Source organism: Bos indicus x Bos taurus, chromosome 19 (genome assembly GCF_003369695.1).
Source record: "Bos indicus x Bos taurus breed Angus x Brahman F1 hybrid chromosome 19, Bos_hybrid_MaternalHap_v2.0, whole genome shotgun sequence".
NCBI classification, from domain to species: domain Eukaryota; kingdom Metazoa; phylum Chordata; class Mammalia; order Artiodactyla; family Bovidae; genus Bos; species Bos indicus x Bos taurus.
The window spans coordinates 34,269,463-34,281,496 of NC_040094.1; the positions used below are offsets into that span (position 1 = coordinate 34,269,463).

The 12,034-nt window shown below is 55.2% G+C and overlaps 1 protein-coding gene across 1 annotated transcript in view; it reads left to right on the plus strand.

Annotated features, from left to right (window-relative positions):
* LRRC75A (leucine rich repeat containing 75A) overlaps window positions 1-12,034 on the plus strand; it is a 34,386-nt gene that overhangs the window by 19,512 nt on the left and 2,840 nt on the right. Inside the window, exons 2-3 of the mRNA XM_027517255.1 lie at window positions 2,919-3,047; window positions 11,131-11,246. Of these exons, the coding sequence (XP_027373056.1) occupies window positions 2,919-3,047; window positions 11,131-11,246 (245 nt within the window). The remainder of the gene's footprint in view (window positions 1-2,918; window positions 3,048-11,130; window positions 11,247-12,034) is intronic.

Consider the following 12,034-nt stretch of genomic DNA (forward strand, 5'->3'; position numbering starts at 1 on the left):
CACTGCGTTTTTCAGAGTTCAGTTCTTTTTAGATCCACATTTAAGTGCAGTCATGCAGTATTTGTCTTTGTCTTTGCCTTATCTCACTGAGCATGATGTTCCCAAGGTCCATCCACATTGTTGCAAATGGCAGGATTTCCTTCTTTCTTGTGGATGAATAGTATTCCATTGTATATAGAGACCACATCTGCCGTATCCAGTCATCCCTTGATGGGCATTTAGATTGTTTCTGACTTGGCTGTCGTGAGTAACTTCTCGGTGAACATGGGCGTGCAGACATCTCCTTGGTAGTATGTTTTTGTCTCCTTTAGATGTACATCCAGAAGTGTGACTGCTGGGTTGTATGGCAGTTCTGTTTTTAATGTTGTTTATTTATTTCTGGCCACACATGTGGCTTACAGGATCTTAGTTCCCTGACCAGCACTTGAACCCGAGCCCACGGCAGTGAAAGCACTGAGTCCTAACCGTGGACTCCCGGGGAATTCTCTACTTTTAATTTCCTGAGGAATCTTTACACTCTTAAAATTATGGAGGGCCTCAAAGAGGTTTTTTTATGCATGGGTCATATCTAATAAAGGCTGTCTACCTAGAAGAAATCAAAACAAACATTTAAAATATTTATTTATTCACTCATTTAAAATTAATAAGCTCAGGACTTCCCCTGGTGTCCCGTGGTTAGGACTTCTCCTTCCAGTGCAGGGGGTGTGGGTTCCACCTCCTCTGGTTGGGGTGCTGGGATGCCACGTGCCTCATGGCCGGGAAACCAAAACCCGAAACAGAAGAAATATTGTAATAAATTCAATAAAAACTTGAAAAATGGTCCACATTAAAAAAAAAAATCTTAAAAGACTTTGATGTTTCTAAGCCCAGAAGAAATTCTTTAAAAAAAAATAAATAAAAAAGTTAATAAGCTTGCATGTGGAAAAAGTAAATTTTTGTGAAAATATATTTTCCAAAAGAAAAAATACAGTGAAGAGAGCCACACTGTTTCAGAGTGTTGTGAATCTCTCGTGTGTGGCTGGCTTGGAAGACAGCTGAACCCTCATACCTGCTGCTCTGTGTTTAATCTCTTGCAGTAGGCTGTTTTGGTTGAAGTCGACAGAGAAAATTTTATCATGCCGATTTGGAAAAGAGGACCTCACAGAACCCCTGAAAGGGTCTTGAGAGTCGCCCCTCATGCTTTGAGAAACGCTGTGTGAATCTCTGGTTGCTTTTTGGAAAGCCATACCCCTCACCTTTCCCACTGGAGTGAGCCCCCAAACCTGGTTCTTCAAGCTCAGGTGGGGGCCCCACCTCTTCGAGATGGCACATGCTGGCCATTGACCCGCTTGGTCCCAGGTCAGGGATAGTCTCCATGCCAAGCTGCCCACAGCAGTGACTCTGGGGTACCTGCTGATGTGCCCAGGTTTCCTGATGAGGAACCTCACATGCACAGGTCCTAGAGATGGCACCATTTAGACCCATAATGAGGAAGCCAGGATTCTCCTCACTGCCTGGTATTTGCAAGGCAGACCAGCCTCTCCCAGGCCAAAGCTATGCCCTGGGCAGCCTGGAGGAGCCGCATGTGAATGTGATTCTTGCACCCCCCATCCCCCCACCCCCACATGCAGCCAGAGCAGAGCGTCAAGGTCCCTGGTGGGCAGGGTCAGTAGGACTGTCAGTGCGGTCATGACACATTTGTCTCCAGTACACTGGCTTGGTGGGGGACATGGAGAGGACACCAGGGATGCCGGAAGTGGCCCAAGGTCCTCGGGATGTGTGAGGTGCTCTGAAGTAGCACAGGCACCCCATGGACCTAGGTGGGGTCGAAAGTGTAGTGTTAGTCGCTCAGTCGTGTTGGACTCTTTGCGACCCATGGACTGTGTAGCCCACCAGGCTCCTCTGTCCATGGAGTTCTCCAGGCAAGAATACTGGAGTTGGCGGCTATTTCCTCCTCCAGGAGGTGGGGTCCAAGTAAAGAAATAAAGCAATAAAAGCGCAGCAACCTCTCTCCAGCCCCGTCTGGTCTTTCCCTGTTGCAGCTTCTCATAACCCGGCGCCCCGGGACCTCGGGAGCCCCACCCCAGCTGGAATTCACAGGGCGGGGTGGCCGTGACTCACTTACCCAGAGCGCGTGATCAGGGCCACGTCTGCCTTCCTGGGGAGACCCCCTCCCCACCCCCTTCCTTCCTTCCACCCTCGGCCCCCTCCCCAGCGACAGTTTCATGACTCCAGATAAGAGCTGCCCAGAGAGCCACTGTCAGCAGGCTGGGAGGGGTCCAGACTGACAGAGAGGATGGGGACGTGGCCCTGGGGGTGGGGGGCCTCTGGGAATGAGCAACTTACATCCTCCCACACCTGCCCCGGCGTCCTGGGTGAGTAGGTCGGGTCTTCTTGGTCCTTCCAGGATGGGATGACTTCTACTGGCCTGGAGAGGACGGGGGTGGGAAGATAGGGTAGGGCTGGTAGGAACCCAAGAAACCCAAGCAGCCATCTGGTCCAGGTTTTTCAGAGTTTGGCATTAGAACTGCCTTAAAAAAAAAAAAAAAAAAAAAAACTGAAGGACAGCGAGCAGAGCAGCTCTTCTGAGAGCTGGGCCCAAAGATTTGCTGACCCTTGGCCTCCCTCTTGTCTTATCAGCCCCAAGACCTGGGGACACGGTTTGGTAACTGCTGGCATAGTCCATCTGCCCATTTCACAGGTGGGGAAACAGACCCCAGGAGGGAGGAGGTCTCTCATCAACATATGGACAGTCTGAATTCCAATTCCTACCTTCCCAGCCTCGCCTGCCACACAGAGTGAAAACGCGCTCAGTCGTGTCTCTTTGCAACCCCAGGGACTGTAACCCACCTCCACAGGCTGCCCCGGGTGTGCTGGGCGGGGCTCCAGGGCAGGGCAGGGGGACCTAGCTGATCTCTGGCCATCCTCCCCTCTTGCAGGACCTGGGCATGGAGTCGACCTCGCTGGACGACGTTCTGTACCGCTACGCCAGCTTCAGGAACCTGGTGGACCCCATCACGCACGACCTCATCATCAGCCTGGCCCGCTACATCCACTGCCCCAAGCCGGTAGGGCAGCCATGGTCTGAGCCAGCCAGGTCTGGGGTGTGAGGCGAGCGCCTTCCTGGGCAGAACAGCCCGGTGCCTGGGGTGGGGGGCTGGTCAATGCTGCCCAGGCCCCTCATGCAGGCACCTGAGGCCCAGCGTCCATAGTAAAGGCTACACGCCTGCACCCTCAGTACTGGCTTTGTTTGGCCCACCAGGTGCATCAAATCTGGATTCATTGCCAACATTTCAAAGGATTTCACACAATCCCCATATTGGCTGCCCTTGGAAAATGGGGTCTAAAGCCTGGAGCTGAGTAGCTGCCCCTGTTGTCTGGGGCCAGGGCTGCCATGTACAATTGTATAGTTTGCATCCTGCACAGAGACACGTGCACAGAGTGGGTGGGGCAGGAGGAGACAGCTCAGTCCAAGCCCTCTCTCTGCCCACCAGCCATGGGCACAGGGGCAGGACCACGTCCACCGAGAGGTGAGCTCTGTCTAGTTTGCACAAAGGTGCTGTGTGAGGGTAGCCGCGGCCCTGCCCGCCGTTCAGTTCACCACACTCCCCACCACATCCACTGGTCTTCCTTTCTGGACCGAGTGTCATTTTACACGCACCCGCTTCACTCAGGTCCACTTCCTGCCTGACTCCGCGGCTCTCCAGGCTCTGTGGGCGCGGCCCAGCCCCTTGGGGTGAGAGATCCGTTCCCCTTCCCGCTGGCTCCACAGTCCAGGCCGGGACCCGGGCAGGGAGGGGACAGCCACAGCAGGAAAGCTGCCCACTTAGGCTTTACTCTCTGTTTTGGTGTCTTCTCTCCCATCCCTCAATTTCCAGCAGTTTCTAAAAAACATGCTTCCTTGTAGCAGGAGGAAGAAGCAGGAAGCCAGGGCAGGGTGGAGGAGTACTGGGATGGGCCCCACTTTAGGGTAGAACCAAGATCAGAGCAAGAGGTGGTTCCCAGGTCCACCCTGCACCTGGCCTGGGTGCCCAGGGGCTGAACCTTGCTCGAGGGCGGCACCCCCATCTGGAGCTCTGTCTAGGGCCTTTTCTTTGGCTTCCAGAGTGTCTGGTGCCAAGACTCCTAGGTGGAGGGCTAGACGAGGAGGGCTGGGGGTCAGTTGGGGCAGGTGTGGGGGCGGCCGCCGCAAAGCCGGCAGGTTCTGGTTATCCAGGCAGGGGCACAGCAGAGAAGGGTCGGGCACAAAGTTGGGAACAATGGACCCTGGGCGATTTGCACGGGGCACCTGTGTTGTCCACCTGTCAGCACGTCCCGGCAGTCCTAGTTCTCTAATGTGTCGGGGCCGTGTCCAAGGCCCTCCTCCTCAGGCTGCTGGAAGAGCCTCCAGCTGGACTCTGGGCTCCGCTACTGACTCTAGGCTCCGCTCCTGGCTCCATGCCCTCTCTGCCCTTCTGTGCAGAGGTAAACTGCATCACCAGGAACCTCCTGAAAAGCCTTCTGTACGGTGCTGTGATTTAAGGAACTCGCGGATCCCTCCTCTAGACCCACCTGAATCTCCCCTCCCATCACTCCCCACTCTGCTCCAGCCCCCACGCTCCTCTCTTCCTGCGGCAACCAGATTCTCTCCAACCTTCAGGACTCTGCTGCCTCCTGCCCCAGCTCTCCTCTCCTCCTTTCAGACTCAGCCTAAGCATTGCCTCTCAGAGGCCTTCTTAGCCCAGCCTCCCTTCAGTAGGTCTCTGATCAGCATCTACCTCACGCCCCGTTTATTTTCTCATTCCGCTCACTGGCCTCTGAAATTATCCTGCTTACATGTTTGTTGGCTTAGTGGCTGCTCTGCCCACTAGAATATAAACTCCGGAGGGGCAAGAGAGGACGTCCGCCTGTTCACAGTCATCCTGCTCCTGGCACAAGCAGGTGACACATTCCACTGTGCATTAGAGGATGAGATGGTTGGATGGCATCATTGACTCGATGGACACGAGTTTGAGCAAGCTCTGGGAGATGGTGAAGGACTGGGAAGCCTGGCATGCTGCAGTCCATGGAGTCTCAAAGAGAGATTTGACTTAGCGACTGAATAGCAACAATAAGAGATTATTTCCAGGGTTGTGGGCAGGAAGAAGGGAATGGACCATGGACCGCGGCCACTGAGACACCTGAGACCAGCAGCAGGAAGTTGTTACTGAGGAAGGGCTGTGGGCAGAGCTGTTTGCTGGAGCCGGGAGGAGAACGCCTCTCCCAAAATCACCCTGTATCTTCCTTTTTTTTCTTTCTTTGTTTCTTTTTTTATACTTTATTGTGTTTTCTGTTGCTGCATAACAAATCACCCTAAAATGTGGTGGCTTAAAGCAACGGACTTATATTGTTTTACCATCTCTATAGGCGGGGGATTCAGGAACAGCAGCAGCTCGGGGTCTAGCTGGGGGCTCGGGACACTGGCCGAGGCTGCAAGTGTCTGGAGGCTGGAAGGGGACTGACAGGATGGCGCGCCCCCCATGGCTAATGGCGGGAGGCCTCAGCTTTCTGCCCGCGGCCCGTCCACTGCTTGAGCTCCCTCATGTCAGGGCAGCTGGCTTATCCCAGAGCGGGTGATGCCCGAGAGCAAGGGAGAAGCACAGTGTCTTCTGAGCCAGCCTCAGATGTCACATGCTGTCACTGCCGTAGTGGATCGTCCCATCAGCCCTGACGCGGGTGGAAGGAGGCTGTACACGCCCAGGAGTCCGGCATCTGTGGGGCTGTCTTGGAGGCTGACTGAAGCAGGGCAGGAACAAGAAGAGTTAATCCCAGGCCTTTCTCTCCTGCCCTCAGACCTCCCTCCCATTAGCTGATCACACTGGCAGTCAGGAGCAAGAGGGCCAGTGATGCGGTCTGTCCGTAAGAGCTCAGCCTGTCCAGCACAGAGAACAGAGAGTGGATAGGGGGAGGAGTAGACAGAAAGCCCAGCACAGTCTCAGTGTCTGGAGCAGCGTCCAGCACACAGTAGGCAGGGCAGCCGTGTTTGATGAATGAATGAGGAAGCCTTGGGTGCAGAGTGGTGGAAGGCTCTGCTTGTTTTGCCCTGGGGTCGGGGGTGAAGACAGCAGATGGCATCGGAAGGGGCCTGACCCCGTCTGGAGGGGCCTGCAGGTCTGCCGTGGGCCTCTCCCCTGACAGGTCAGTGAACCCCTCAAGCAGGGTCTTTTCTGGGGCCTCCGGTCAGCAGCACTGGGCAGGTGCCCAGTCACCCCAACTTGTGCCACACCCCTCCCCCTCCTTCCTTTTCCACAGGTGGGAGGAAAGCCTAGAAAGCAGATTCCGCAACCTGCCTGCCACAACCCTCTGCTGTGGGTTAAGACTCTTTGCAAGTAACAGAAGCCCATGCAGGCTGCCTCAAGCCAGGAAGAGGGCTTATCCTTCCTATACTGAGGGGGCTCGTGGGGCCCAGCGGCAGCACAAGCTGGGAAGAGGCCCTGGGACCCCAACCAGCACAGACACCTGCCCCCCACCTCTGCTCCTGCCTGCCTCCTCACCCCCTCTCCCCATGTCTCAGGGTTGCCCGGGGCTCCCGAGTTGACTTGTCAGGGTTGAGCCCCTGAGGAGTCTTGTCTGAAGTCAGGATTCCAGCGCCCCCTTCTGGACCGTCAGCGGTGGCTTGGGAGTGGGGTCTGGTCCCACAGAGGGGCTGCTGGGCCTCACGGCTTTCAAAGAGGCCTTCTTCCTTGCCTCCCCGCTTCCCTCCTCCGCCAGGCCAGTCCTGCTTAGCTGTTCCTGCAGGCAGAGGCCTGGAGTGGGAAAACAAGTGAGCTTGCTTGAGGCTTTCCTAGTTGCAAAGGATAGAAGCACCCTGGACTCACTTTGGAGAAAGATTCATTACCTGAGGGCAGAGCAGAACCCAGCCTCAGAGTGACTGCGGGGTTTGTGTCCTGATGCCAGCCTTCACCTCGCCTGGCCGGCCATCCCCTCGACTTCTTGTTTCCGCATTTGTCAAGCCGGATTACAGGGGCACCCATCTCATGCGATGGCTGTGATTACAGGATTGGGATGAAGGAGAAGCCAGAGGCAGTGCCCAGTGTCTAGTAGATAATATAAGTCACTGAATCTTAGTTCAGACAAGCGGAGGCGCTCTCACCCCTGACGACTCGGGCTCACGTTTGGCCTCAGGCCCCGTGCAAATTGACCACCTCTCCAGTCCCTGCTTAGTAAACAAGAGCCCAGGCCCAGCTTGGAGGCCTCGCCCTGTGCGCGGCTGCCCCCTGGTGGCGATGCCGGCGCAGTGCGGCGGCTGCTTTGCCGCCTCTTTTTCTGTTTCTTTGCCGACAAAGGTCCGTCTAGTTAAAGCTATGGTTTTTCCAGTAGTCATAGATGGATGTGAGAGTTGGGCTATAAAGAAAGCTGAGCACCGAAGAATTGATGCTTTTGAACTGTGGTGTTGGAGAACACTCTTGAGAGTCCCTTCGACTGGAAGGAGATCAAACCAGTCAATCCTAAAGGAAATCAGTCCTGAATATTCATTGGAAGGACTGATGCTGAAGCTGAAACTCCAATACTTTGGCCACCTGATGCGAAGAACTGATTCATTGGAAAAGACCCTGATGTTAGGAAAGATTGAAGGCAGGAGGAGAAGGGGACAGCAGAGGATGAGATGGTTGGATGGCATCACCGATGCAATGGACATGAATTTGAGCGAGCTCCGGGAGTTGGTGATGGTCAGGGCAGCCTGGCGTGCTGCAGTCCATGATGTTGCAAAGAGTCAGACAAGACTGAGCGACAGAACTGAACTTTCTGTTTCTTCCTTCTGGCCAAGAAGTTTGAGGGACAGTCTGTGGCTCCCAATTTTGGAACCCCTGAGAAGTGGTCAGAGGTTAAGGTTAGGGCTAGGAGCTCGTTTCTCAGTTTTGGAATAGCCCGGGTGGTCCCGGGGGTGATCCTGGGCAGACTACCACATCCCACCCCACTGGTCCACCTGGCAGCACAGGGGAATCTCGGCTGAGGTCGGGAGGGGAGGCGTTAAAAGTCCCAGTGCCCACCCATCACTGGGGATGGCCCAGGCAGCTGTGTTCTCTAAAGCTCTGGGTGATCCTGATGTACAAGGGTCCTAGGGACAGGGAACTTCCCTGGTGATCCAGTGGCACAGACTCCTTGCTCCCAATGCAGGGGGCCTGGGTTTGATCCTAATCAAACTAGATTCTGCATGCCACAACTAAAGATCCCACATGCTACATCAAAAGTCGAAAATCCCATATGCTGTAACTAAAACCCAGAGCAGCCAAATAAATAAATAAAGAATTGTGAAAGGATCCCACATGCAGACCCTTGGCTGAGATGTGCCACCCTCCCTTCTCCCTTTGGCCTAGAAGTTGGCCTTCACCCCGGCCAGCACTATGACCACCATCCCTGAGCCTGTGCTGGCCAGCACCTCTTCACTGGAGTCTCCAGTGAGGTGTCTGAGCCCACCAGCCCCTTCTTCTTGGTGCCCAGGGCTCTGCTTACTCCTGCTTCTCTGGCCGAGCCTTCTCCGTTATTTCATGTCCCCTGGGCCTGCCCTCTGCCTCTTTGATATTTGACTGATCCCCCTGTCTGCCTGTTCTGCTCATTCCTTGGCCAGGGGTTTAATCAGATGCTGGTGATTGTGTCCAGGCCAGACCTGTCCTCACCCCCAGCCCATAAATCCAATCACATCCCCCAGCTAGAGGCCCCATAAGTGAGATAAGTTGCTCAGTCGTGTCCACTCTTTGCGACCCCATGGACTGTAGCTCACCAGGCTTCTCCATCCATGGGATTCTCCAGGCAAGAATACTGGAGTGGGTTGCAACTTCCTTCTCCAGGGGATCTTCCCAACCCAGGGATCGAACCCAGGTCTCCTGCATTAGAGGCAGACGCTTTAACTCCATATGGCCCCATGTGAGCTGGTTTCTCCCCCATCCTACTTAATCCTTTACAGACAAGGATCAGCAGCACAGAGAGGTCAAGTGATGTGCCCAAGGTCACACAGAAGGTGACAATGCAAGGATTTGAATCCACACAGTTTGGATCAAGTCTATACTCTTAACTACTCAATACGGTAGATCCCACATTATCCTCGGGGAATATGTTCCAAGACCTTTGTGTGTGCCTGCTAAGTCGCTTCAGTTGTGTCCAACTCTGCAACCCTATGGACTGTAGCCTGCCAGGCTCCTCTGTCCTGGGATTCTCTAGGCAAGAATGTTGGAGAGGGTTACCATGCCCTCCTCCAGGGTATCTTCCCAACCCACGGCTCCAACCTGAGTCTCTTACAGTCTCTTGTGTTGCAGGCAGATTCTTTTCCACTAGTGCCACCTGGAGGCACTCCAAGACCTCCAGGGGATGCCTGAAACAGATGGTACCGAACTGCATAAAACTGTGTTTTCTATACTAACGGTATAGGTAATATATACAGTGTGGGTTACACCACACAAAGGAATGATTTATGTCCCCAACAGGACAGAACGGGGCAACATGAGAGTTCATCACGCTTCTCAGGACAGTGCAGTTTTAGACTTATGAGTTATTTCGGGAATTTTCCACTTAATATTTTCAGACCAAGGTTGACCACAAGTAACGAAAACCTCGGAAAGCCAAACGTCAGATGAAGGGGGAGAGCTGTGTGCTGCCTCTTGCTGGCAGAGTAATGATGACAATGGTAACAATCAAGCTGGTCTTCACCGAGCACCCACTGTGTCAGGTGCCCCACTGGGCACTGGCCACTGTAAGGTTTGACCTACCACATCGCGTTGCCATCTGCAAGTGGGTTTGCATCGACACCTGGCACTTCGTGGCCTTGGTCCTGGGCCCTGGACCGTCTGGTGAGCGCACAGGCTTTGGGCCACTCAGTCTCTCAGGCCGGAGACTCTCTGTTGAACTGACTTCCCTTGGACAGAGCAGGAGTCTCTAAAATCTGCCCTCTGCGTCCTCTAACCTAGCGTGTTTGTTTGCTGGGGCTACCGCGACAAAAATACCACTTAAACAGCCCAAATGTGTTTCCTCACAGACCTGGAGGCTGGAAGTCCAAGATCAAGACATTAACAGAGTCGGTCTCTTCTGAAGCTGCCCTCCTTGGCATGCGGATGGCCGTCTTCTCCCTGTGTGCTCACATGGTCTCTCCTCTGTACACAGCTGTGTTCTGGTCTCTTCTCATGAGGACACTGGTCATATAGGATTAGGGCCCATCTCGATGAACTCATTTTATCTTAATTACTCTTTCAAAGCCCTGTCTCTGAATACAGCCACATTCTGAGGTGCTGGGGATTAGGATTTCAGTTTAAGAATTTGGGGGGACACAGTTCAGGCCATAACACCCAGGGTCTCGAGCTCAAATGCTAGAGGACCAGACAGGAAATGAAGGGGGATGAACTGGGTGGGGGAAGACTTGGCCCTGCATTCCTTTATTTTCCCACTGCCGATGCGGGCAGAAGAGACGTGGTAAAGGATGTCACTGTCCTCTTTGTCTTGTGAAATACGAGGGCAAGGACATTTGCTCCCAGCGTCCAGAGCAAATGTCCAGCACCTAGGAGGGGCCCAGTGGGCATTTGTAAGGAAAGCCAGTGAGCAGGACAGCCCTGGGCATCAGGAAGCGGCAGGGACCGTGGTGACCCTGGCTAAGGGGTCACCTGTCACATCACCTGAAATCAGGCTCTTATAGAAATCTCAGGTTTATTCCGGAGAAGGCAGTGGCAACCCACTCCAGTACTCTTGCCTGGAAAGTCCCATGGACGGAGGAGCCTGATAGGCTGCAGTCCATGGGGTCGCTACAAGTCAGAAATGACTGAGCGACTTCACTTTTTCACTTTCATGTATTGGAGAAGGAAATAGCAACCCACTCCAGTGTTCTTGCCTGGAGAATCCCAGGGACATGGGAGCCTGGCGGGCTGCTGTCTGTGGGTCGCACAGAGTCGGACATGACTGAAGTGACTTAGCAGCAGCAGCAGCAGGTTTATTCACGACAGCAACTAATTCACAGAAACCAGTGTGCAGATGAGTCAGCAACCCGTGCCCCCTGCTTCGGGCAGCCACGGGGGGCCAGCGCAGCAGGTCTCCACACCGAGCTCAGCCCGGGTCGGGTGGCTCTGCTAGTCCCGTAGAGGAAGGAGGCAGGGAGAGGGGCCTGGCTCCCCACCTGCTCCAGCGACTCAGGGACCTGTGGTTGGTCTGCAGGAGGGCGATGCGCTGGGCGCCATGGAGAAGCTGTGCCGGCAGCTGACGTACCACCTCAGCCCCCACTCCCAGTGGAGGCGCCACCGTGGGCTGGTGAAGAGGAAGCCCCAGGCCTGGTGAGTCCCGCCCCCGCCCAGCCTCCTCCTCCAAGGGCAGCTCCCAGTCAGCTGTGCCGGGCTGGGCCTGCGGGGTGCAGCACCCCCTCCCAGGGCAGTGGGGAGAGGACACGACCTGCTTGCAGAAGAAGGATTGATGGGGGTGGGGAGGGCATTCCAGGTGGGCATGAGCCCTGAGAGGCACTGGCATCCAGGCCCTGATCTATGCAGTGGGGGCTGAATGTGGGCACTCCTCCCACCCATCACCAGCCCTCCTGATGTCTCCCAGGGTCCCAGACCCCAGCCACGTCCCTGGCTCATGCAGCTCTGAGGACCCTCAGAGGTTGTGTGGCCGCCTGCACCCTGGGGGCAGAGGGGACACTGGGGCAAAGAACCAGGGCCAGGACAGCATCATAAGAGGAAGCGGAAGGGAACATACTGTGGATGAATCACAGGGCAGAATGGCTGGGGTCCTGGTGCGCAGGCTCCTCTCCAGCTCCTGCAGACGGGATGCGAGAGGAAGCACAGAGAAGAGCTTTGGTCCCCCTTCCCTTCCGGACACCGCCCCCACTTTCCAGCCAGGGGAAGACTCCTCAGGGCCCCTCCCAGAGGGAGAAAGTAGGCACAGGGGGCTCCAGCTGGGCCAAGGTGAGGCCAAGTGTGGGGAGAGTGCAAGACAGGACCCGTGGAACCCAGAAGGCCAGGAGATTTGAGCTGGTTGCAGAGGGAGAAGCTGGGCTGTGAGCTCTGCTGGGAGCCAGGGCCTTCTGTCTCCCCAGGGCACGGGCATGCTCGGTCCACTCTCCATT